The sequence below is a fragment of the Ptychodera flava genome, chromosome 16, assembly GCF_041260155.1.
Source record: "Ptychodera flava strain L36383 chromosome 16, AS_Pfla_20210202, whole genome shotgun sequence".
NCBI lineage: Eukaryota > Metazoa > Hemichordata > Enteropneusta > Ptychoderidae > Ptychodera > Ptychodera flava.
In genome coordinates this window covers 23,349,580-23,376,899 of record NC_091943.1, presented here as the reverse complement: position 1 = coordinate 23,376,899, position 27,320 = coordinate 23,349,580, and the positions used below count along the sequence as shown (strand labels likewise).

Sequence of the window (27,320 nt, the reverse complement as noted above, 5' to 3'; positions counted from 1 at the left end):
TGAAATGCATTCAAAGAAATTGTACTTGTATCTCAGATTCTGATAAAGTTATGTATGAATATATACTTAATAATACAGTGGTAGGTTTCTGCAGACACCACAAACATGCTTATTGAGCTACAAATAAAGTACCATAATCATGATAGTGTATACAAATCAGTAATGTTGGGCATTAGGTCAAACTTAGTGGACAAAACCTTTAAAAAGATACATTTAGTTATAACATATCCATACAAATTTCCTAGAATTATAATCATGCCATTTCTTAGAATGAAAATGCAAAATTGACTCTCTCAATAGCTTATTGGCTTCTTAAAATTGCAATTTGTATTTTGATATGAGAAAATATTGTTCTATCCATTCAGAAAATTCAAACTGAAAGATGATTTCATAGTACTTTGTTTTTATGAGGGAAACTTTTTATCAATATTTCTTGATTCCTATACCAGTATTTAAGCACCTGACCCATATTAGATGCAGGCAAACTTTGCACGACATAATGTATGAGGCGAATCTGAGTACATTGATGAGGGCAAAGTTCGCTGGTATGCATTATTGACCGTGAGGGGGGTCTTTATTGCTATTAATGTATAGTTTGGTAAGGCCAAAGTAATTAAATTCTTTGTTTTGCGCCTACTATAAATGGGAAAACGTCTAAGCGGCTGAAAAACACACACAAGAAAATTAACACAATGTAATTTGATTGCAGCAAATAAAAAATTGTAACAAAATTCTGGTTCAGAAAAGCTAAGCGGTCATGTCCGACAACTTCCTACTCAGATACACTGTGTGTTTTTCATGAAAACCTTAAAAACCTAAGTGGGTGGGGACGCAAAACAAAGAATTTACTTACTTTGGCCTAATGCCGGTGAGTTTGTAGATGTAGTAAAAAACATCTGGGGCCACAATACTGGATATTCGGTTCAGTAATAATGTGAGAGTCCATTATGGAGTACAAAGTTAGTTTGAGTCCCTCATCTGTTTCTGGGCCACAAGGGGGAACATTGTTGCTATTGTGTTATAGTTTTGGCAATACCAGTGAATTTGTGGATGTAGAAAACATCTGGGTCCACAATGCGTACAATACTGGATAATCGGCTACATTATCAGTAATAATTTTTGGGGAAGATGTCACAAAATTCACTGGTATTGACAAAGCTGTAATACAATTCTTCATAAAGTGCAGGATATTAGAATGGTTTTGGACAAAAATAAACTTGCAAAAACTGTGTACATATTCAGTTTCACAATGGCCCAGAAGGCTTCATTTGAAAAGTTTTGGATAACCCCTACCTAAAGCAGTATACATCAACAAAATGAGAAGAGATTGGTGATTCTTTGCAATCTGTACATACAAATTGAAAAAAAAAGGAACAGAAAACTGATCCTTCTGTCCAACAAAGGAAACAAGACAAATGAATCCCAGCATTTTGTTTTATTTCTATTGTAATACGTAATCGGTAAGTACATGACTACACAAACAAGACCACAGAACATAGACCTTAACACTCAGGGTAAAAAACGAAACTAAAATCAATACAATATAAGTACTTGCTACCAAATGCTGAAAAATGAAATTTAAAAGATTTAAACAAGCAATAATCTATATTGCATTCCAGAATTGAAGACTGCTCCATAGAATGAAACATGTGAAAAAAATATATTAAATTTTTCATTTTCCATCAAAAAAAGAAATATGAACACCCACTGGTACAATACATACAAGGTTTTATGTGCAAACAAGATTTCTCAGTCAGAAAAAAAAAAATTTGTAACTTACATTGAGTTGATTGGGTAACTTACAAATGAGTGCTTTCAATTATTTTTTTGGAGGAAAGAGGTTTAGAGCAAATATTTCAATCTTTAAATCTGCATCCACTGTACCTTCCACCAGAAAAAATACAATTAGGAATTCTTTGTTTTAAATTTCTATCCTACTTTTCAACAGCCGTTTGTCACATTTTGGGGGTCCATTACGGAGCCAAACACACCAAGGGATCAATGTGGCTAGGCAAAATTTTCACTGAGTTGGTGTATTTGGCATCCAGCGTTTAACCCTTGCGTTGACAGGGTGTACGATCTAGCCAAACTGAAAATTTAGAAGTCTGGTCACTCACATAGGCAAATATCTCTATTTTTACTTGAATCCAATCTAAAAATTGTTCTGTGAAGAAAGTGTTGCCTGGCAAGGCAACAGAGGGTTTCTGTACCAAGTAACAATATGACTATGATATATTATGACAATACTTGGTTTGCATGTACTCATTAAAATTGAGGATACTTTGATAACATTTGGACACAGAATCAGTCTTCTGTTTCCTCAAGAAACCAGGATGTTCCCTATAAGACGGCCGTCTATTCCCTGTCAATGGCTTATAGAAAACCTTCAAAGTCATTGTTCACAAAAATTAGCGAACAATGCCATCAGCATCTTTATATTCAAATGTACACTAGTATTTCACTTCCGTATATTTCTCTAATACTGACAGTGCCCCTGAACTGACTATTATTTCGAACTTGATATTTCAACTAATTATCGATGAGTAATTTGAACTTGCCTGTTGTAGAGAATAAAACAACAAAAACCTGCACTGATGAAATACACGTTGAAGTCATGAAACAATATCTTTTGAGTTTTGACTGTTCTGATATATCGCATCATGAATCACTTATCTGACCTTGTGTCTCATAAATATTTCAGAGTATACTTAAAATATACAGAAATAATAAACTGTAGCTGCATAAAAGATATTTCCAACTGAAAAAAAGGAATGAAAGACATATTTTTGAGGCCAGATAGCTGCATCATATCTTGTGTAAGGACAAAACTGGACAATAACTTACACATGTAAAACTTGCAAAAAAGAACTCCCTCAATAATAAAAGTTTCTTTTGTGAAAAAACTGTGGCAAAATATGTGACATTCGTTTTAATATTTGGCATAAACAAGGCAGCATGCACTCAAGCATTTTATTTCTCAGTTTATTTTTCTTTCCATGAAAGGAAACCATTTAAAATACAAATATTGAATATATGCAGCAATATAGCAAGCTATGCTTAGAGTGAACCTTACAGCTGGGGTTGATTGAATAACCACACTCAGTTTGGGTGGAAAGTCTATTTGGAGTGGCTGATCATTTATCCCATTCACCCCCAATCTCAGTGTCTAAAGGTCCAACCACGTCACAGATAACAATGGGGTTGAACTAAAATTCATTGATGAAAGGGTTTAGAATTTGCTGATCAAATAGTAGAGGTTCTTGCAGCTATAGAAAGCATCATATTCCTCCTGAGTCTATTGGAAATCAACAAATCAACATTGCAACCTGAAAGAGTCAATAACACATGAATATTCAATGTATGGCGGAAAAAATCTGGAGGGAAATAACAACGACATGAGTAAAGTCATAACATTGCAAAAGCACACTAATTACACAAATTTACATAAACAGAGAGTGATGTAATTATTCACAAGTTGCAAATTAACAGTATGTACATGTATGTCATATGAAGTAACAACTGCCGAACAAGGCTCATAACTACATTGTTCAGAGGACAGGTGAGCGCGATCGCATCGGAGAGCCAGAAATTGAAGTGTCGCCGAAGACGTTGGAATAGGAGTTCTTCAGGAACTGGACGTAGTTTTGCATGCTTCGATTGGTGCTGTGAGACTGTTCAAGCCTGTCTTTCAAGTCATACAACCTGGAATTGAATCTCCTTTCAGCCTGTGAGTAGAAGATAAACAAATTATGAGTTTCTGACCTAAAGATATTGGAGAAACCAATGTCCTACCTAAGTTCATTAATCACAAAACATTTATAAAGTTTCAATGACTGTAAGTTCTTGTTTTCTTTGCTACCACCTTTACCACTTAGGTAAGGGAATAATTTGAATTCTGGTACACACTATATCAAGATGGCAGCAAATAGCTTGTGGAAATCCAGGAATTAAACAAAATATTTTTGTTGATGGGAAAATTTCTCTCTGAGGTTAAGAAGCTTTCAAAAACTACAGTAGCTGTAACTGTTATGAAATAAATTTCTTTGCTTGATTTGTGAGTAGTCCTATGTACTACAATTTGCAAATGGCACAAGTTTGTAAAGTCATTGAATGAAAAATAGTCAATAATTTACCCAGAATGCATAGCAACATTGAACTGAGACCCTTGCATCAATTTGAATACAAAGAAGGTGATGAGATTTGGATGACTTCGTTAACCTGGTACACCCCTATTCCAGATGAACAGGTCAACAATCACCACCGATAACAAAGGATTTGGACCAAACCAAGGCATTGAAAGGGTTGGATTTCTACTTACATCTTCCTTAGCTCTCTTGACCTGAGTGACCTCAGCTTTGGTTCGGCTCAGCTGGGATTCCAGTTCCAGGAGCCGTGCCTGTGAGTTTCTGTCCTTAGACATCGCCTTCTCTCTGGCTTGCTCCTCGGCTCTGCGTGCATCGGCAATTGCCTGTTCCAGCTGCCTTGTCAGGCTGGCACACTCTCGGGTCTTCTCCTCAAGACGGAGCTGATGAAAAACACACAATGCGAATTTTATTTCACCTTTTCTTGATCAAATAGTGATACAGCCCTGCTGCTTTGTTTTGAAAAGCTGGACTTTTACATTGGGCAATATGGAGAGGTTCAAAAAGATTTAACTAACTTTCACAACCATAATATTTCCCAGACAATTGAGAGAAAATGGGTGACAAAAGACCAGGGGATATTTTCTGGAAAAAAACCACTCTAATACGCCTACATGTACTGAGTTAGATTCACTGCCAGGAACTGAGATAGGTCTTTTTTTTCTTGATGAAAGGATACTGTTGTATAGAACATGATCAGTGAAAAAGAGATTATGTACAAAGTGGAAAATGTATGAGCAGATACAGTAATATACCTGAAATACCTTACAGGGGCTGGCAATTTAAAGTAACATGAAGTTCGTTGCTGTGAGTTGCATGAAATTTACATACTTGAATTCAATGTGAAAAAAAAAATTGACATCAAAGTTTAAAATCCAAATTTGATTTCACTTGTAGAAATTCTCATTCCCTCAGGTCCTATTATAGTTCTCCTTTGTTGGCATTTGTTGGAATTGACAACAATGAGCTACATCAGAATTTACATAAGCAAATAATTTCTTTGGTTTATTGTGAATACATCAGGGCAGTGTGAATCACTTTGAGAGAAATACATGGAAAGTTATCACACCCAAGGACCATTGAGTTCTGGAATGAAATATACTGAGGTACAACATTTTGAATGAAGACTGTTTTCCACATTTTTCTCAACTGCACTTAAAATCATTTCAACTGCTGACTATTTCAGGAGTCATATTTTCAAAAGGGATCTGTTTTCTTTACCTGATGTTGATGGACTGTTTCCTCTCGTTTAGTAATGATGTTGTGGAGCTCTCGGTTTTGGTCATCAGTTTCTTGAAGTTTCCTGGAAAGACGGAGTAATATGAAACATGAGTGAAAAAATTATCACAAACAACATGCTGCACTTACTTGCTTGCACTTTACGGAAAACATACAGGAAACATTTCGGTACAACACCAATAAGCGGTGCATCCTCTAACAAACATGTCTTTCTGGAAACTTTGCATCAATTTGGGGAATTGTGGAGAATTCTTTGCGTCAGCCCTGTATCTTTACATGTTCACTAAAACATCTTTGCATCACAGGCAATTTGTTTGCTTTGTGGCGCTTCATATTAGCGTAGAGGGAACACTGCCAATAATTTCCTTACCATGAAACTGACAAAGAAATGCAAATTTCTGATTTACTTACCTTTCCAAGGCATCGACTCTTGCTTGCAAGTTTCTGGCTTCATCCTGTGTTGCATGCCATTTGTCACGGATATTCTCAAGCTGGTCAGTTTGGTGTTCAACCTGCAAGACGGCAAACAATAAACACAGAGTTAGTACCAGTATATTTTTCTCTTCTAGCAAAATTTTGACTTCTTTGTTTTCATGTCTGTCTGCTTTGTATGTTTTGTGAAGATCTGTAGCATTCAAGTCTGCCCAATATACCGTAAGTATGTTTTGTGTAGATCTGGAGCATTCAAGTCTGCCAGATATGAGTATGTTTTGTGCAGATCTGTAGCATTCAAGTCCACCAGATATAAGTATGTTTTGTGCAGATCTGTAGCATTCAAGTCCGCCAGATATAAGTATGTTTTGTGTAGATCTGTAGCATTCAAGTCTGCCCAATATAAGTATGTTTTGTGCAGATCTGTAGCATTCAAGTCCGCCAGATTTAAGTATGTTTTGTGCAGATCTGTAGCATTCAAGTCCGCCAGATATAAGTATGTTTTGTGCAGATCTGTAGCATTCAAGTCCGCCAGATATAAGTATGTTTTGTGCAGATCTGTAGCATTCAAGTCCGCCAGGTATACGTATGTTTTGTGCAGATCTGTAGCATTCAAGTCTGCCCAATATAAGTATGTTTTGTGCAGATCTGTAGCATTCAAGTCCGCCAGATATAAGTATGTTTTGTACAGATCTGTAGCATTCCAGTCCGCCAGATATAAGTATGTTTTGTGCAGATCTGTAGCATTCAAGTCCGCCAGATATAAGTATGTTTTGTGTAGATCTGTAGCATTCAAGTCCGCCAGATATTAGTATATTTTGTGCAGATCTGTAGCATTCAAGTCCGCCAGATTTAAGTATGTTTTGTGCAGATCTATAGCATTCAAGTCCGCCAGATATAAGTATGTTTTGTGCAGATCTGTAGCATTCAAGTCTGCCAGATTTAAGTATGTTTTGTGCAGATCTGTAGCATTCAAGTCCGCCAGATTTAGTATGTTTTGTGCAGATCTGTAGCATTCAAGTCCGCCAGATATAAGTATGTTTTGTGCAGATCTATAGCATTCAAGTCCGCAAGAATTAAGTTTGTTTTGTGCAGATCTATAGCATTCAAGTCCGCCAGATTTAAGTATGTTTTGTGCAGATCTATAGCATTCAAGTCCGCCAGATATAAGTATGTTTTGTGCAGATCTGTAGCATTCAAGTCCTCCAGATTTAAGTATGTTTTGTGCAGATCTGTAGCATTCAAGTCCGCCAGATATAAGTATGTTTTGTGCAGATCTATAGCATTCAAGTCCGCCAGATATAAGTATGTTTTGTGCAGATCTGTAGCATTCAAGTCCGCCAGATTTAAGTATGTTTTGTGCAGATCTGTAGCATTCAAGTCCGCCAGATATAAGTATGTTTTGTGCAGATCTGTAGCATTCAAGTCCGCCAGATATAAGTATGTTTTGTGCAGATCTGTAGCATTCAAGTCCGCCAGCTATAAGTACCGGTATGTTTTGTGCAGATCTGTAGCATTCAAGTCCGCCAGATATAAGGCAGATATAATGCAAAGAGTTATGTTAGTCATGTGGATTTGTTTTTAACTGTAGATTGTCCTCCAAGCTCAGGGAACCTGAAAGCAGATCATGGTCAATTCTGGCATAACTTTTATGCCAATGTCCATATAACGTATGAGTAAAACTGCACTGTTAGAGCAAAATTTTTATCATTTCAACTTGGTTACACTGGCAGTTCTTTTAATATATATTATTTCAAAGGTGGGTTTGGGTGTAAAAAGGGTCTTTTATGGTCTATTTTACTGTGGGTGCCAAGGGTTAAAGAGTGAGAAATATTTGGCGACAGAGGACAAGAGTCTTTGCAGATGCTGAATTTTGCAAAAGATGTGACTGTAGACAGACAGAAGAGGATCAATTAAGATGATGTTAGTTATTCAGTCTTTTGCACATGGAAGCTTTATGATGATGATGTTAGAGGAAACAGAAAGAGTAACCTTATACCCCTTTTATGAATGGAATGGCCAGATCCACTGTTAATAACAGTGGCACTGATCCATTTTGGCAGTGGTAAGAGGGGTGAATAAAAAGCGTGAAATGAATAAAATGAAAGAGTGCCCACCTTAACAGTTAGATCAGAGATGAGTTTAGATTGTTCGGTGTGTCTCTTTTCGTAAGCCATTAATTTCTCAGTGGATTCTTGCAGTTTTAGTTCGGATGTGCGCAGCATGTCGGGCAGCGGCTCAAGCTCCAAGAGTCTCTGCTGAAGTCGGGTTCTCACCTGGAGAGATAGGGGAAGTAGCCAATCATATGAACTGAGGGTGTTTGCATGTTTGTGTGATGAGGTGCCCTGGTCAGAGTGCACCGTGAGGGGGAGAAAAAACACAAGGCAAGAAGCAGTTTGCTGATTGTGAGTATAAAAGTGTTGAAGAAATAAAAACCACTCTTGTTACTAAAATATTACAGTGCTTTTGAATGAAATTTATCTATACCAAGAACTTATTACAAGAAGATTTACCAGTCAAAGTCTGTAAGATACTAAACCTTAAAAATATCATCATAGGATTACAAGATAAGTACAAAATAATTCCTGGACTTACTTTATCTAATTCTCTCTGACTTTCTTCTTGGATTCTACTTGTTTCTCTTTCTTGTGCTTGCAGCTTGTAAGAGCTTTCATCAGCGTCCCTCTGTGATCGACTCATCTGTACAGAAAACGATCAATATTCTTTAATTTCTCATTGACCCTGACCAAAATATTATTTGACGGATCTACATTTGCTGTGAGAAAGCAAACACAGGGTCTCACCTAGAACTTGATTGGTTCCATGTCTTTTTAAGTTCACAGCAGATAATTTGCTTTCTGTCTAATGTCATCATTTAACATTAATTCATTACCCTGAATGATTTCTGCAGATGGTTTAACCCTTTTACCACCATGGTTTGGTCCAAACCTATTGTTATCAATGGTAAGTGTGGACCTGTTTACAGGGAATTGGGGTGAAAAGGTTAAAACATTTGGAATTTCTCAGTTGCTTGCTACCCATGAACACACAAACAGGAAATCTCTAACAGTTTCTGGCAGATCTGCTGTGATCTTCACATGGAACCAAAAGGTATTAGGCATCTACAGACATTTCACTAGTATGATCAAATGTATGACCCTTGACTCCTGGGACAGTTGTCACTGCATCATGATTTCTTTGGTTGAGTTTACCACTTATCAATGTCAAATGTCAAATAATAGAAATATGTACAAAGAGTCCTTGTACTCAATTGACAACCACTTTGAAATTTATGGTCATTTTTTAAAACATGAATATGCTCTCTCACATCAGATAGGTGGCATTTTACTGCCGACCTAAATGTACTAAGAAAACTTTTGATATATGGTCTAGCATTACATTTTGACACATCAGTTCCACAATCTGAGACCAATATGTAATTGTTCAAAAATTTCTCAGGAATCTGTTATGTCTAGAAATCACAACCAGGACAAAATTCCCGGGGATCACCACAGTCTGCAAAAGTCATTTAATTGGTGCTACTGGTTTGTAAACATATACAAAGCACACCAAGCAGTTTATATGCTGAGGTTTCCAGGCAAACAACGTGCTTGCAGCAACATTGACTTCACAAACCATGATCTTGACATTGACACAAATGTAAACTCTTGAAACACGTAGCCACTTTCTTTAAAGGATGACATTTTAAAACTTTTCTGCAATTTCGATATCAAATCTCAGTCCAAGGTCAAGGATGTAAGTTATAATAGCTCTGAGAATCTCAAATAAGTACTATAATTAATCATTAATTAATGATCACATCAAGCTCTTTAAGACAATCTTGTACATAACATATCCATACACTGGGAAGGATTTTCAGACACAGCAAATCTTTTAGATAAAGTACATGAAAGTTGAAATGTTTTGAGAAGATCTTTTTTTTTCGTGAACTTTGATCATGGCTTCTGAAAACTATTCTACAGAAGTAATTTGAAAATGCAAATCATATGGTAATGAAAGAAACACAATGCCTTATATGGAAAATGAAACATAACGCATGAACAAATTGCATTTTGGTCCAAAGAGAAAGTGATTTCCATTTACCAGGTATGGCTAATGAAGCAAAATAAAATTCCATATTTGGCAACAAACAGTGCAAACCATATTCCTTATATGGCAAACATATGATGCAGCTACTCCCTAAAATTGCAGCAGAGCAAAAGCTGTCTTCACTTACAGATCACAAGGACATGAAAATGGTATGATACAAACAAAACGCCACAACTCCTATGCCATGAACAAACAAAACGTTCATACTAAACATTAAACAAGAAATACAAAATTTTTACAGAGAAAATGCAAAAAAGCAAAGATAACAGACATAGCTGGCAAAAGTGGATACATGAGCATGTAAAATATGTGTGAGATAGTTATTAATAGGATTCTACAGGATTTCTGCGATGTGAAAAATCAGACTTTCTGTAGCATTCTGTAACTATGTGAGACGACAACAAAAACAGTGCAGAGACCTGATAGGAATGGTCATGTTGATGATTACGATGGAATGATGGTAAAGATGATGATGTAGTAGATGTGGTGATGACTGGGTTAGTCTGTAGGATCAGAACAAAACAGTGATCAATGGATGTGTGAACAGAAAGCCTGAATTCCTAACTTCATGCTGATTTGGCACCAACTTTCAGCATTTACAGATTCACTCATGTCTTGTGTGTTAATGTGCTAATATATGGACACTACAGGTGATGAAGTTTTGTTGACATGCCTGATCCTTTTTGCGCAAGCCAGCCTGTCCTCACAAAATACTGTGGAGGTATAGGGAGTCGCTCTTCGGGTTTGTGAAAACTTCTTTCAGACAACACAGATGAATAGTTTCTGGTTTGATTCTCCAAGTTGGTATTACTTGAGAAGTTTCATTTCAAAAGAGCTAAGATTTACCAGAAAAGCCTATACGAAGTGGTGAAATCAAAAGCAATGAAGTTGATTGGGACATGTGCTGTGTAGATTGAATCCAATAAACTCTTATAATTCACTATTCCATAAATACTGGCGCTGTAAGTTTTCAGAAATGCATTCCCTTTTTAATAGAACAGCTAACATGACATGATGTAATTCAAGCAGGCAGTCAAAAAATAAATATTGCACCATTTTTCATAATTATAATTGTACCAGTGTTAAACAAAGAACCAACTGACAGTGTGAAATTATCAATAGAGTGAATATGTATACACTGATTACCGGTAGTGCCCCATATGACAGTGTTTCATCTAGACAGGGGGATGGGGGATTCCCCCTCTGTTGACATGTTGGCGACCCCTAGTAATTTGTCAAAGGGGGACCAGCCCTCCTTAAATAGTGCTAGTCACAGCACAGAGATACAAGTAGAACACATAAACTGGTGGAACCCCCCCTAAATTTTCTGTTAAAGGGGGAAAATCCCCCTGTTGATGCCATACTGGATGAAACACTGATACGATGACTGAAATATAAAATACATGCAATTTGATGGTAGTGACCAGACAGGCCATATCTTGTACATGCATATGGTATAGACATAAGGGCATGTGAAGGTGATTTTTTTAGTACACTGCAGACAAAGCATGCAAAGATCTAAGTACCACACCACCAATAACTTCCAAATTCTACAACAGATATTTTGTTCTGTTCTACACCATCTCAAAATTTGTCTGTCAAATTCCTCGAGACTATATGCAGCACAAAAGGTGTTTTGGAAGATATTTGTTTCTGTTCATGGTTTTCAAGCGACACTGAAACTGAGAACTACATTAACCATTAACCAGGTTCTAAAATGTGCATTAAAATTCACGTCTCTTAAATGATAACACACTGGAAATATGCATGTCAACAGAGCATTTTTTGTTGTGTGTTTCCAAAACAGAAGCTGACAAATTTCATAACAGGGAGAATGCAAATTTATTTTGCCCCCTCACGTGGTTTAACTGACAAATTTGAGGCTGGCATGAACTGAGAAATGTCCACACTGAATGATTGGATGGAATTGTAAATAAACATACCACTACTTTAGCATAGTTTGCTGGTGACACCTTTTTTAGATGTTCAATACAGTGCATGGTAAAACCCACCACACAACGCAAAACAAAATGGAAGAAAAAAATAAAATGTATGTAAAAACTAGTTATATATCTGGTGGGATCAAACATTGGAAATTAGAGATAAATATGATCATGAGATGTTTTTTATACTTTATCAAAATGAAAACTATGAAATTATTGAGAAAAATTGTACAAGTTACTGATGGTGAGGACTTTTGGCATGCTTCATGAAGAGATGATAGAAGGGTGGATTTGATTGTTTGAGATGACTTTATTTATTCCATGCTGTGTAGCCATTCTGTGGTTAAGTACCCTATTTTACCATTATTGTACGGTCCACCTTTACAGATATTGGTATTAGGGTTAGACCTGTTTATTGTCAAATGGGGGAGATAGGGTCAAGATTGTCTTTCAAAGGAGGAAGCGTTAACTGACAAACCTCTGTTTAGTGTCAAAGGGAAGCAAATTTACAACGATTGATTCATGAATTTTTTAAGAATGGAGTAATGAATCAGAATGATTTGAGATATCGCACTTTATCATTTTGAAAACCTGCACATCTGTCTATTTCAGACTACTTTTTTCATGTGTTTATGTGAAGTAAAATGACTGTGCAGGAATTAAAAATTTGAGAGCATTGAAAATATCTTATGATCCCAAATGTCAACAGAAAAATGAAACATCAGATGATCTGACAAATTTGAAACAATCATTCTGAAAAGTGGCATCACAAGCAGGGGTCTGACAGGACATTGTTGTAAGATAATCACCACAGATTGCTTTCATGGAATGAAACAGCTACAATGTCTATGATAATAATAATAATTAACTACTAAAAAGTATCTATGTGAGAATCTGAATTTATGAAGAAAAAAGGCTACAAGATATCATACTTGATGATCGAAACAGGACCTGAATGAAGGAAGTCTAGACCAAACGCCTATGGTCTTGTCAGATTTTAGCAGATAATGAAAAAAAAAGGACGACACATTTGTGAGTAAGGGTATTCGAATCAATAGTGTGATAAAAATTTAAACCAAACAGATGTCCACATTGGTTGAAAACACTACTGTCTGATGTGAGGTGATACAAAGTGGATGTATTGCACTTCATTTCTAATATTTCTTTTTCAGTTCGTAGACATGTTTTAAAATTACTTGCTTGTCCACACCATGTGAAAGAAGTGAACAGGTGAAACGTGTATTCAAATTTCAGGCTGTGTGAATGATGTATCTGGTATCCGCATCGCCCGATGCCGCCAAAAATGGCTCACAAACGCCTCTGCAAATCACCACACTTCAGCAATAATATATAATGAATTAAGTTGGTTTGGATGCTCACAGTCACGCACACAAAAATACAAACAAACGATAGCTACCCAACACAACCCAACTAGAGATTTATTTTCAAAAATCAGTTCCCTCATGACTGATCTCTAATCAGGACAGATTTTTTGGATCAACTAGGGCTGACATGAAACCCATATGCATTGCTACTACTAGTCACTGAAAAAAAAGCAGTCATTTTTATTCTTCATGTAATTTCTGTGACAAAATCCACACCTTGAAACCTTACCTGTGATTTGTATTCTGTGACCAGGTTTTCATACTGCTGAATGCTGGATTTCAACTGTCCAATCTCATTCTCAGCATAGGATAGTTTGTCCTCTACATTGGTGAGTGATGCCTGCAGAAACAGGGAAAATGTCGAGAATTTAAAATATGCCTAAAAACTTTTTAAAAATCTCAAAATAATACGCTAGAAAACTTGAAAATATTTTCAATATCAAATCTCAATTTTTTATACTGGCTTGTTGATTAAAATATGAACTTTTTCATTTTTCACACTTCATTGTTGAATACAGCGATTACTCCTCGTACTACTAAGTTTTATTGGTAAGTAGTGGAAACAGGTAAATCGATAGATCACACTGATAATACACATTCCATCACCCTAATGTTGGCCACGCTACTTGCTCTAGGCATGGTAAGGGGAGCTGAGGTAACTAGACTGGGGAAGTTAGTCAACATTTTATTACTGTACTTTGCAAGTTTTTGAAGCGATTTTATTACCGTTTGAAAAAAAAAATCACCACCACTATGACCCCTGGGAACAGCAATGTCAGGCAAAGAATAGCATGATTCATAAAATTACTGGAAAACAACGAAGTCAAAGCATGAATACAAGCACACTGGTACGTGTTCATTAAAAGTCAGTAACTGTAACTTCCACAATTTTTGTTTTTTATAAATCATCTACAGTTTCTTGTTCAACTCCCGATAGCATGTTGAGATATACAGTATTCAGTTTGTCAACTCAGCCTGTACAGGTGTTGACTGCATTGTTATTGTTGACAAGTGAATTCTGGTCCGGACTAGAATCCACATGTAAACAGTAACAGGACATTTTACATGTATAGCAGGGTTCGCGCTAACGTTCGCCACAGTCACAAATTGCGAATAAATGTCCGATGTGGCGAAAAAAAATTGCTACGCCTTCGCCACGCGTGGCGAAAGCTCGTGACCAGGTGCCGTGTTGACCCTAGACGCCTTCGAAAGCACGTCAGTCCTGCGATCCCAGACCGACGGTTTTCCCGAAGGACAGGTGTTCATTGTGATCGATCCAAAATATGTACTGGATTATTTATGTAGCCTACTATTCTAACAACTAGTCGTTTTTACAAATAAGTCTACGTTATTTTCCGCAATCCAAATTTTCCAGCACAAACGCTGCAAGCATCGTACGAAACATTTGACCCCGGGATTTGACCACGTACGTCACGTCAGGATGCAAGCATGAGGGTAATTTGAGTTCACGCCGGCCAGCATAGCACTATTAGCAGCCACAACGTATTCCAAACAGCGTGCACCATCGTTAATCACGCCGGTTCTGTCACTTTTAACGTATCAAATTAACCCTTAGATCGGTCAGACTATCGAAATATTCAGTCATTTAAATATCTAGCCTTTGAACAAAATAATTCGTTGCTCTGTCGTACGTCAACCGATGATCGACGGTAGAGTTCCTGACCATGCAACTGACAGACTAAAATGATGGCGTTGGACTTTGCCCAGAGCTTAAATGAGCATGCGTGAAAAAGTTTCAAGATCTCCAGTTTGTATACTCCGGTCCGTGTACTGTTTGGGTAGTTTCGAGACACCCAAACAATGCAAATGTGTTACGAATGTAAGGTACGATGCGATGCGGCTTGCGGGCAGCTACGATTGCCAACTACAAATAGTTTATTGATTGTTCTCAGCTGGGAAAGAAACTAGGTTTAAAATAGCTTACGAAAAAAAAGGACAATTTGTACGTGAAATTGATTTGTTGGGTGTGGCTAATAAAAATTGCTTGTGGCTAAAAAATTTTGATCATTTTAGCCACACTAACAGACTGTGGCTACAATGAAAAAAATCCTAGCGCCAACACTGTATAGAGTAACAGTACATTTTACATATATAGATGCTGTGTTGACATGCTGAATAGTGGACGTGTTGACATGGGGAGTGGAATAAGAACTTGCAACTGACTAATGAAACAAAACACAAAAGTAGTGAAAAATCATCAAAAGTTACAGTTACTGGCCGTTTAAACATTCAATTGACTATTTGAATACGGATGACAGTGGGTAAGAACGTTACCTTGAGTCTATCATTATCCATCTTCAAGGTTGTCACTTCAGTATTCTTGACAGAAAGTTTTGAATTCAAGGAATCAAGGTGTGATCTGTTTGACTGCTCTATCTCACGAATCTGGAGTTCCAATTCATCGATACGACTAGATTTGGAAAACCAAATTACAATACTTTAATTAGACTGTGTAATGCATGATTTTTTTAAACATAATTGTGATGGCACTCAATAAGTTAATCACCAAACATTGGAGAACACTTGAATAAAATACTTTAGAAACTATGGGAATACACAAATATCTGTCAAACACAGTAGAATCAATATCTTAGTTTTTTGGTTCTTGAATGGACATTTATCTTTCGTAACAAGGTAGATGCATAGACATGGCGCATTGGGGGAAAATGCTTTCAAATGCTTTTGTAATCCTACAAGGAGAAGTGAAGGGGTATTCAACCCTAATTATACAGTGTTTTGACAGACAGGACCTGAAACTCGAGAATGAAAAATCACTTTTTGTGACAAATTTCAAGAGGAGAGGGCAAATATGTGACATGTCTGTGCTCTGAAATCACAGAAAGTATCTTTCTATGATTTGAATTCCAATCCTACCTTTCCAAAGCTGACTTCTCAGCTTCTATCTGTGCCCTCTCCTTTGTCACTTTGGTAGCTCTGGCTTTCCACTGATCAAGACTCATTTCCGTATCAGCGAGCCGAGTCTCCGTCTCCAGCAATGTGGCATTCAGCTTCTCCACAGCATCCTCACTCCGAGTTGCTCTCTCCTTCTGCACTCTGAAACAGATTTGAACTTTCACCCATGAACTTTGACCTACTCTCTTTGCTCTACATTCCAAAATACATTTTCAAGTAAAGTTCTTCATGCATGGAAGATTAAACAAGTTTGTGCTAAGTGGATTTGCTCACACTGATCTTCTGTTCTATCTTGCATTGCATTTCCCAAGCATTTCGATTTGTTTCAATGTGGCTGAATTGAAATATTGCCTGTATCTGAAAGTTATAAATGAAAGCAATGGGGATTAACAGAAATCACCAACATGAAGAGCTATCTTCCTCACCTTGTCGCCTTTTTCAATGCATCTTTATCAGCCACTGCTTTGTCCTTGGCAGCTGAGAGAAGACCTTGAAGATGTTCATTGTCAATCTTCTCTTGCTCAAGCTGATTTTCAAGACCCTGAAAATGTAACAAGCGGGATGACTTCTGTTAAGTTTCCTTTCCATGTCAAATGACATGCAAGATGTGTAATTCTGTTTTTCTACAATTTCAGTTTGTATAAAACCGCATTCAGAACCAAGCTGCAACATGATGAAAGTACAATTTTCTATTTTGACTTCCTTACACTCATTAAGTTGATATGTATTGTCATGGCTAATAAAATATTAATCATGACAATAAATACAAATGTGTCAAGTTGACATTGCCACATATGATTTGCTTCTTTACAAATAATACAAAGAACTGCAGAAGAATACAAGAAAGAGCATTACGAATGTTAAAACTCTTAAATGTATTTGGGGTACTGTTAAAATCATTTACAATGAGCATTACATTGTAAAACAATGTGAATATCCTTTCTCCCAGACCTATGTCACTCAGTATGACCTGTGGTGACACGGGTCATCCTAAACCAGTGTGACCTTAGGTGACCCATGTCATACCCTACTGCTGCTTACCCTGATCTGTACGGCCATCCTGTTGACATCAGCCTCTCTCTTTCGTAGCTGATGCTGCAGATGACCACGGGTGCTCTCCAGTGCATTTTGCAGCTCCGACAGCGTTCTGGTCTGCTCCTTCTCGGCGGAGAGCGACGCCCTCATGGCGTCGTAATCCTCTTGCTTGTCAAAAAGCTGCCTTCTCAATTTCTGGTTGGTGTTGTCGGATTCCGTCAATTTCTTTAGCAGGACATCGCGTTGTTCTTCAGTTCTTTCTTTCGCAGCCTAAAGAATGAGAAATAGAAAAAAAAATTGACATATATGCATGTAACCATATGCATGTAACACTAACTCTCCTGTGTTCAATCTACTATATTTATGTGACCAACAATCAATATGATCCTTATACGCCCATTTTGCTTTCAATAGTCCAACTCAGCATTGAAAACAGTTTGAGTTGAACCATCCTCTATGGCAATTGGATGAAAAATATTTCATCGCTAAATCATTACAACTAACTCACACATATACCAAACTGTCTGCTGATATGATATGATCCCCTAGGTTTCTTCAAGAATGACATTTTATCTAAATAGATGCTTCCAAATCACATTTCCTTCCAAATCACGTTTCTTGTCAATTATTCTCAACCATTTTTGTATAACTTTGAGAGCATTAAAATTTCGTGAGCAGAGTATTTTCCATTTTGCACTGTACCTCTTTCCTGTGATGTTCCCTGAGAAGTCTCCTGAGTGTTCTGTTGGTGGTTTCAAAGTCACTGAATCTCTGCATGACAAGGTCTCTCTGTTTGCTCAACATCCTGGAATCAGCTGACGACAGTCTCCTTTCCTGCAATGAAAAATACATGAATGTCTCTCCTGTGATATACACAATGTATTTGTATGAAGGGCAATGAGCATATCAACCCTTTTTCTGCAGCTGGAACACTTTCCTTACTGATGTGACATGATTCAAATCTCTCTTTCTCTATTTACTAGAATTTACACATCTGCACTGGAATGCCCTTACTTTCTGAAGTCAAATAGTTGTTCTTGAAATGCATTTTCATAAGAAGTATGTCTTCTACACTTTCTTCAGTACCTTCAATTGAGGAGAAATTAACCCCTTGAATGCCTGCTATCAATGTATGCATGCATCTGCATTATCTTCCAGTATCATATATACTGTCACACGGTTGTACACCAAACAAGTATTATCTCAGGGCCCTGATGTTATATGTCTTGCATTGATGATATATTTCTTATGCCCACAGACAAAAAAAATACAAATAATGACAGTTGTACCTCTCTTAATCTGTGTAAAGTATCTCTCAATGCTGACACTTGCTTTGCTGCAGCATCACTGTCCATCTCAGCTTCAACGAGTTTCTTCATCAGCAGTTCTCTCTCAGAGTTTAAGATGTCTGCTTCAGACCTACGGTAGGAAGAAACAAAAGAAGAACTCTCTACCTCAGAGGGTGTTGACACAGAGACGATTCCTTCAAAACCAATTCACACAATGGTGAGTTAGCTATTTTCTAAGTCTACGTCTGAGCTCTCATTCAGCAAGCCATTGGTTCTACTAGACTCATCTGGAATATCTGTCCATTGAGGGCGCTCATTCCACTAACACCATAGTCTAATGGAGATCTGACTGGACATTGTGCACTTCAACAAATGCAAGGAGCACTATGATTGCAAGATATTCAAGACTGGAGTTGAATAGAATCCTAGATCACCGTGGTTTTGACTCCATTCTTCATGTTTCACTACTACAAGGCCTTTTGCTTATTGACAAGGACCAGTCGGAAAATTGTCTTGACATACTTTCCTTGACTCTGAGAGGACTTCCCTCTAAATATGATGCCTATCAAACTGTTTAAAGAAAACTTATGAACAGCTCAGTTGTAGGATTAAGTGACTGGCTTCCAATGGCAGTTTAAAAAAAACGGTTGAAAAACACTATCAGTCAATTTAAATGCCACAAGAGAGAGCTGATCTGATAGGGCATAGATTCACAATATTCTGATAGCGTATATAGACTGAATATATACTGATAGGGTATAGACTGAATATATACTGATAGGCTATAGACTGAATATATACTGATAGGCTATAGACTGAATATATACTGATAGGCTATAGACTGAATATATACTGATAGGCTATAGACAGTATATACTGATAGGGTATAGACTGAATATATACTGATAGGGTATAGACTGAATATATACTGATAGGGTATAGACTGAATATATACTGATAGGCTATAAACTGAATATATACTGATAGGCTATAGACTGAATATATACTGATAGGCTATAGACTGAATATATACTGATAGGCTATAGACTGAATATATACTGATAGGCTATAGACTGAATATATACTGATAGGCTATAGACAGTATATACTGATAGGGTATAGACACTATATTCTGATAGGGTATAGACTCAATGTATCACAATAGGGTAAAGTATATACATTGTACTAATAGGGTATAGACTTATTATATACTGAAAGAGTAAAGATTAAGCATATACTGATAGAGTATAGACTCAGTATATACTGATAGGGTATAGACTCAGTATATACTGATTTGTTCCATCAAACTCTGTAACAGAATAAGGAAATAGGTGATCATCTCACCTGCTGGTGTCTGCCTCTTCCTTGAGAAGTTCAACTGATCTTCTCAGCATGTCATTTTCTCTGTGTCTAACATCCAGTTCATCTTTGTATTCCTCTAACTCTTCCTCCTGACTTTCCAGGATTCTCTTGGACAGTTCCAGCTCATCCTGTTTCCTGTCTCTTTCACGCCGGATTCTCTCCAAGTCCCTCTGCAAGTGAGATAATATTTTCATAAATGTATTATGATATAGTCAAGAAACACTGCCAGAAAGTTACACCCGACAGAATTAATGATCACTACCAGTCACACCCTTGTCAAAATATTTGAAAGTTGAAAATGGTTGATTTCTGCACACATGGTTTACTTTGGCTTTTTAATGGAAGAGCATCATAACATGTATGTGCCTTGAGGACAGATACTTGGACTGTCGATTATTGTTTCGAAATTTGCTAATATACTGCTTGTGTGGTCACATTCTGAAGGTTGTGGAGCAAACAAATTTTCAGTTGTGTTTTGGTGAATATCACAAATTTAATTTCCACCAGAAGGTTGACATAGGGACAGCAGCCAACAAGAAATTCAAATATCAATAAATTTTGGGTAAGTTGTTCCTATAGTACAAAAATTTACATGGGGACCCTTTGGAAATAAGGTTTAAGGAGTCCACGAAAAAAGTTTAAGCTAAAATCTAGAACTTTCAGTTTCTTGCTATGTATTTTCAATTGGGATAAAGTCCGGTTTTTTTTGTAAACTTGAATCAAGTCTTTCTACATACCTCTGTTTTCAAGGAGCCCATCTCTGTCATAAGGCTGTCTATTTTTTTCTCGTACTCATACATCCTCCTGTCTTCGTCCTCATCAGATAGGTCTTCCCGTCGCAGTGTTGAGTGGATGACGTTTGCGTCTGGCGGACCAATATCAAGTCTGTGGGTGGCACCCTGGTATTTGGAATGAATGAATGAATGAGTAAATGAATAAAATGCCACTTGTGATAGCTGCAACATTTGTGAATTGCCTCATCAACCTTCCTGACGGCAATTATATACCAATAAAGAACATTTCCACAACTAACACCACAGCAGTTTCCAAATGACTAAAATGAGTAACATGCAAAACGCACACACCGTAATTCATATGCAGTACTGTAGGATACAATTCAAAAATTGGAAACAGGTTAATGGCATTTAAATTACCAAAATAAACAGATGAATGTCCAAAACTGACTGACAAATCTCATGGAAAACATGAAATGTAAGTGTCACACCTGCAATGCAATTTCAGTTTGTAATTCTGCAATTTTGGCAACAGTGCTATAGCTGTAGTGAAGCTTTTCCAATTCTTTTTCAGTGCTACATTAATCAATTAATCATGTTAGAAAGTCAGAGGATTTTGACCACAGATCAAAATTCTCAGAGGACTGTTCCAGTTGCTGTCATAGGGTGTAGCATGAAGTTAATCTGTTAGATGAACATTTATTGAAAGCTGCTTTAGGATAGGGTTTATGAAATGGTCTGCGTCTTTATCTCTCTTCGCAAGTAAAAAAACAAAACAGGAAAGCAAACTTGAAATAAATTATGAATTAGGGTATGATTTGGTATATGAATATTCAATGGTACAAGAGGATAATGAAATGATCATAAGGCTTTTTACATTTTCGTCACTTTTTTTAACTTTGTTATAAAATTGAAAATCACAACAAAAACAACACTGAAGTAAAATTAAAGGTTGAGGGACTCATAGGTAAATATACAATACTTCGGGATCTAGAATATATTTATTGCAAACAATCAAAAGCATCAGAAAGGAAAAAAATACCGCAATTATACGGTGTCGCTCAAATTTGATCAGAATTGGTACATACCAGTATGGGTACCAAAGATCAACAATAAACGTTGTTTCTATCTGTTCAGTACTGGAAAATTCCAGGTTGATGTTATGACAATGATTTCTGCACAGTACAACCAGGAAAACAACAAGAAATATTTAAACCAGAAAAACAAGAATGACAAAAGTAATTAAGGTCTGAAACTTTAGGTACTGGAGGTCAACTTTAGCAACATGCATAGCAGAAAGGCAGCTAGCCCCCTTACTGCCTTAGTTTGACCATAGACGGTCTTCCTCCCCTCTACTGACGGTCTTCCTCCCCTCTACTGTCTATGGTTTGAGCAAGTCTGTTAATATGTAACAGTTCAATGACAATGACAGGAAATGACTCAAGTCAGTGGAGTAAGCCTGTCTCAAGCCTGTTTCAGAATTTCGCTTTTTCTTACCTCATTTGCACATTTTTGACACTGATGTGTTCATTTGAACAAATTCACATCTCAACCCCTACATCTACCTGTACACCAAATACTGAGACGGTAACTTTGGCGGTATGGGAGCCTTTGTGTGTGACAGACATACATCCGCACATACCCACAAATATACAGACATTTAGACTCATCATATAAGCTCTTTTTGGTACTTATATATAAAACCAAATATGAGCTAATAAAACCAATATGTGTTGTTAGCATAAAACTTAGGTATGAACACCTTATAAAATCAGAGAACTTGAAAAGTTTTCATTACAAGTAAGTTTGGATAAACAACATTCAACCTTGACCAAAATAATTGATTTTTACAAGTAAAAGGTAAGCCAGGATGAAACAGTCACATTTATTAATAATGGGCAAGCAAAGGAATTTCCATGGGTTAACTTGTTTTCAATTTGATTTTGATGTGAAATAAAAGACAGACCATATATTGTTTATCAGTTTTTAAAGGCCACTGGTTTACAACAATACCTCACGACATCAGCACTTTTTTCAGAAACTCAATGATTGACAAGAATCTCAGCTGGATTCATATGGCAAACACAACACCACCTTCTACATTTTCTTGTTGCCAGCCCTATCAAAATATCTGATAAAACTATGCTAAAAATGAGCAGAAATTGAGATATCTTTACCTGAATGAAGTGGAGTGATCATTTGTTGGCATCAACTATGTTTGAAATCTGCGGTGGCAGTTATTCTAATGTGTAAACCCTTTTATCTCCTCCCCAGCTATCTTGGCAAACTGCCACAATCCATTGTTTGATAAGGCCAACCCAAGCTCCATTCACGAAATCCTACCTTCTACATTCAAATAAACGCTGGATGACTTTTTTAAAAACTCACCTGCCAGGATAACTTTTTGCCTCTGGTGCTCTTTCCGGGTGCTGGGACCCAAGGTTCTTTCACCCGAGTTGACGAGCCACTGTAAGTGTTTAGATGTCTGTGTCGGGATCTGCTGAGTCTATCCTGAAAGTGTTTAACATTAATAGACAATATCACTACAGTTGTTTTGGGCTGAATATTACTTTGAGGAATACTAATTACTAGAAAACAAAATGCACCTTCCACGTACACAAAATCAATTTCCTACATAGTTTTTGTATAGTTGGAACATATATCAGTCAAAAATAGTACAGTTACTTTTCTAGTCACCAATGATCAAATATACACACCTTGAGGTAGTATATTGTTCACAATTCTGAATTTGATTCATAAGATGGGGTTTTAATTTCTCTACAATGATTAATACCTAGGCACCAACCTTCATTCACTTTTTATTGAAAGTTGATGTATATTTGATATGATCATGAAACAGCTGTTTGTCATATCAATACTACATACAGGATAAAATCACTTTCAGAAAGTTTAATCAAATCATGAAATGAATCATCTTTCAATGAACAAACCAACATTTCATTTGAAATTCTGTGCACATTCTGTTAAAGAGCTTGGCTTGTCCTGTTTCCATGACAACAATGCGTTGGCTGAAATTTATTTCAGATTAAAGACATGCCTTTTCTGTTGTTGCAAGCGGCCTTCAACCTTTAAATTAATTAGAGCTTGCTTTCATGTGAGATTGTAATCAGTAATAAACAGCCAATGGTTTGATGGGATGTGCATTCTTTCATTTGAAATTGTATTCGCCGTGTTCTGTTAGACTGTAACTAACCTCAGCTGCTCTCGCAGTGGATGATTTTTGGGCTCCTTTCTTGACGTGGACATGAACTGGAGTGTCTTGATCAACGTGGACGTGCAGGGGTGGGGACGCTGAACGGGTTCTTTCTTTGTCAACTGTCATTATTGCATATCCCTTTTAGCAGGTGACGCTGAAGTATTTTACCCTTCCAAAGGGAAAAAAAATGTCATAGATATATTACACAATGGCATTGCCAGAGGCAAGCATGCTGCAACAAACTGTTTACATTCTCGACTGTTATTTGTATCGTACACATATTTTAAAACAGTAGCACCCCTTGTTGGTTTGTAAGTAAAATTACCAACTCACCTTTTTCGATTGAAAATTACTTTTTCAACATTAAAAATCACAAATGTGAAGTCACTCTGTCTAGGAGATTTGAAAATTTTGCATTATTCACTTTCACACGCCTCTGCTTCAGGGTGCGATCTTTTTTCATAACGTATACAAATTCGAAGAAAGAAACTATCGGTGTCGGAGGACAACTGTTGTATACAGTCAGTACTGCAAGTACACAGGTAGGTTTCCTATGGAATTTTGGAATTCAACATGGCCACTCTTTAAACCTGTGATCACCCACAAAGTGATCGTTCGATGGGGTTTATCGACAATAGCATGATAAAATCGGAGTTTTAAGGGAAGCTTTGCAGCGCATGGATACTCACCAAGCTTAGATATCGACAAAGTGTGCATTCAGTCCAACGGACAGCGGAAATCTTACGTGGAACTATCAAGAAACGGAATGTCGGGTGCACACTGTTGATGTTTGTAGTGGCTGCAACAGGACGCTGAAATGGAAGATCTGATTGGCTTAGCTTTAAATGACGTCATAATTCAAACCCGTAATGTGTCAGGATGAATTTACCAAAAAATAATGTTACAAGTGTCTATTCTATGTTGATTCTGGTTTAAAGACATATTTTCGTCATATTCGAATAAATTTGTAAGTTTTATTATCATGTTTTGGTAGATTATATATGGAATTTCAAAATATATGTAAACTACTTCCGGGGTTGAAAGAGAGGCTGAGGGAGTTCTTCGGCGGAGTACTCCATGTACATACCCAACTGAACTTGGAGGGTTTCCAAAACACGTGTCACTCCATATCGAGCTCTCATTTGAAAATTCAAGAAGTAGCATTGACACTATGACATACTAGTAACGGACAGTTTGTCACGGACACTGTTAGTGGCCTTTGAAATCAAGTGAAGCATGCATCTGTTCAAGGGATACGCATGAAAGTGTCTGACTGAAGCAGGCTGATTCAACCTTGAAGTCGGTCTCGACCGACCTCTGCCTCAGCTCTTGTTTGTGTTTCGGGGACCGCAACATGCGATCGAAGCTTGCAGAGGTGGCCTATAGAGGCCTAAATGGTGTGTTTGCTGTATACAAGCCGCCGGGAATGGCAGCTCTTCAAGTTAAGACAACGGTACAACTAAACTTACTGAAAGGTATGAAAGATTCAATACACACAACAGTGACAACTACATGCATGACCTAATGAAAGCTAAAAGTTAACATCACATTCATAATTTACCCTCATTTCTCCGCAATCATCATCATCATCATCATCCTTTCACAAACATATTTATAACCACATTTATAACTATTGAGCGGTAAATGACCTTTCCTATTTTTTGCTTATTTTTTAATTATGGGACAGAATTTTGATGATCATATACAGATCATTAGTCTTGGTTCGATGTGAAAGTTTTTGGAAGTTTTACTATTGCAGACCATTTTTTCAGATATAGCGACAATGTCTTGTAAGTAATGTATGATCCTGTTATTGCCTGAAAATTATCTTGAAGTGTTGAAGGTTTTGCTTTTGAGTTGGGCTAATATACATGCATTCACAGTCCCTAGATTTTAGAGTGTAAAAAATTTCTCTAACTTTGCAATTGATGTCTCTTAACATTTACTTTCAGATCTGAATTCCCTGAAACAAAGACCCTTAAAGACAATGGTGAAGATATTGAGAGATACTGGTCAAACAGACGAGACAAAGGCATTAACAGTGACTGAAGTGCCAAGTTTAGCAGATCACCCTCTGGCCATCGGTCCAAGATACCAGGACATTGGGATTCGTTGGTTGACTCCTCTGGACAGAATGGCATCAGGGATTATGGGTAAGTTCTGAGTTCCCATAAAACATTGCAGTTTAAAGGTAGCATTTGCCTAATTACGATGACGGTGTGAATGTACATATTGCAGACTGAAGATTTCTTGTACCGGTAGCGTGGGACATAGACAACATTTTTTATCAATCAGTGGTAGAGTTGTTATTGGGAGGGAAGTATGCAAAGCTGGTAACCCCCCCCCCCCCCCAGGAAAACCTTTCAGTTTGTATCCAAGAATGCAATTTTTAGAACAATTATGTAACATTAGGCCAAAAACTGCCATTACCATGTTGAGCTGAAGATGTATAGGTGTGTCCATTTGTTATTCTCATTTGTGCCCAAAATTCCACTCTGGACGATTTAGGCATGTGAAAAATAGACCAACTTGACCACCATCACAGAAATGCCACAACAACAGTCACTTCTTGGGAACTCTTGAACCTCTTGGAAACTCCTGATGTTCCCATCAATATTCACATGGTCACAATGTGGGATAGCTTTCTGTTTATGATCATCCATTAGAAAAAAAACAAAGATGAAAGAAATGTTCTTTATCAGCTTCATGGGTCACATGTCAAATAACATATTTTTGTCAACGGAAAGTGATAACTTTGATAATTGATATCTGATGTTTGGTTTTCTTTTCACAGTGATGGCAGTAGAGGATGGGACAAGAAAGTTGGGTATGTTACATGCAGCTCAATTTCCCAGTGTCTATGAGATCAAAGGAAGACTTGGCATAGCAACAGATACCTTTGATGACACTGGTAAAGTCATTGAGAAAGCAACACATCGTGAGTATTTTATTTACCCCAGTGTTATTGCCTCCTCCTCTTATTAGTAAAACATTCCTGGTTAAAACAACAGTTCATTCACATACTTTTCTATCAAAAACATTTGCACAAGGAAAGAATCTTGTGTTCTGAAAAGCACCAAACAAGAAAGGAAAAATAGAATGTTTTTTTCTAAAAGATGACGGTAAGAAAAGTCCCAGGTTGTAAACCTATACAGCTTTAGTTCTAAATGGTAATAGCAGCTTTTTGGTCTTACCAAGTACCATTATAGTCGCGCCAGCGGCTTACTGACTACGCATGCGCATATTTATAATATACCGGTACTATGCGCAGGGTTCTCAAAAAATTTTGAAGTAGGCGGAAAATTAAGAAAAGTAGGCGGTTAGCTTCTGTGTGCAACCAGGTTCCCCGGGGGGGTGGGGGTGGGGGGGGGTGTGTGTGTTCAAGTATTATTTTTTAAATTGAAGACATTTCTGAGCAATTTCATGCATTCTTATACAGTGTATAAAAGGCTATTCCAACATACACACAGGGGGAGGGTTTCAGGGACGGGGTCCCCC

General features: G+C 37.2%; 2 protein-coding genes across 11 annotated transcripts in view; one reads left to right on the top strand and one right to left on the bottom strand.

Moving 5' to 3' along the window:
- Nucleotides 1-1,420: 1,420 nt before the first annotated feature.
- Nucleotides 1,421-24,645, bottom strand: LOC139114350 (outer dense fiber protein 2-like). 10 transcript variants are annotated; one of them, XM_070676022.1, is made up of 19 exons: nucleotides 24,512-24,645; nucleotides 23,820-23,991; nucleotides 22,994-23,116; nucleotides 20,609-20,770; nucleotides 19,854-20,041; nucleotides 18,510-18,639; nucleotides 17,923-18,054; nucleotides 17,227-17,490; nucleotides 16,611-16,726; nucleotides 16,147-16,326; nucleotides 15,547-15,682; nucleotides 13,481-13,591; nucleotides 11,867-11,896; nucleotides 8,409-8,513; nucleotides 7,931-8,089; nucleotides 5,793-5,893; nucleotides 5,364-5,445; nucleotides 4,319-4,525; nucleotides 1,421-3,725 (listed from the first exon to the last, which is right to left on the bottom strand). In XM_070676022.1, the coding sequence occupies exons 2-19, from the start codon at nucleotides 23,946-23,948 to the stop codon at nucleotides 3,549-3,551; spliced, it is 2,532 nt and encodes an 843-aa protein (XP_070532123.1). In that variant the 5' UTR covers nucleotides 23,949-23,991; nucleotides 24,512-24,645; the 3' UTR covers nucleotides 1,421-3,548. The 10 variants fall into 10 exon arrangements, with proteins under 10 accessions (XP_070532123.1, XP_070532121.1, XP_070532122.1 ...); XM_070676020.1 differs by lacking the exon at nucleotides 11,867-11,896 and adding an exon at nucleotides 10,343-10,426; XM_070676021.1 differs by lacking the exon at nucleotides 11,867-11,896 and adding an exon at nucleotides 10,343-10,426 and having other exon boundaries at nucleotides 23,820-23,976; nucleotides 24,512-24,628.
- Nucleotides 24,646-24,862: 217 nt separating this feature from the next.
- The window catches only part of LOC139114353 (pseudouridylate synthase TRUB2, mitochondrial-like), a 7,918-nt gene continuing 5,460 nt past the window's right edge, over nucleotides 24,863-27,320 (top strand). The window contains exons 1-3 of the mRNA XM_070676032.1: nucleotides 24,863-25,297; nucleotides 25,775-25,975; nucleotides 26,617-26,760. Of these exons, the coding sequence (XP_070532133.1) occupies nucleotides 25,177-25,297; nucleotides 25,775-25,975; nucleotides 26,617-26,760 (466 nt within the window). The 5' untranslated portion in view covers nucleotides 24,863-25,176. The remainder of the gene's footprint in view (nucleotides 25,298-25,774; nucleotides 25,976-26,616; nucleotides 26,761-27,320) is intronic.

Bases quoted from the DNA above. Each gene is read 5' to 3' on its own strand.
- LOC139114350 (XM_070676020.1), bottom strand. From the start codon at position 23,948: ATGACAGTTGACAAAGAAAGAACCCGTTCAGCGTCCCCACCCCTGCAC. The intron at 15,683-16,146 runs GTAGGATTGGAA...TTCCAAATCTAG, and splicing joins GAGAAGTCAGCTTTGGAAAG to TCGTATCGATGAATTGGAAC. The intron at 3,726-4,318 runs GTAAGTAGAAAT...TTCTACTCACAG, and splicing joins TCAAGAGAGCTAAGGAAGAT to GCTGAAAGGAGATTCAATTC.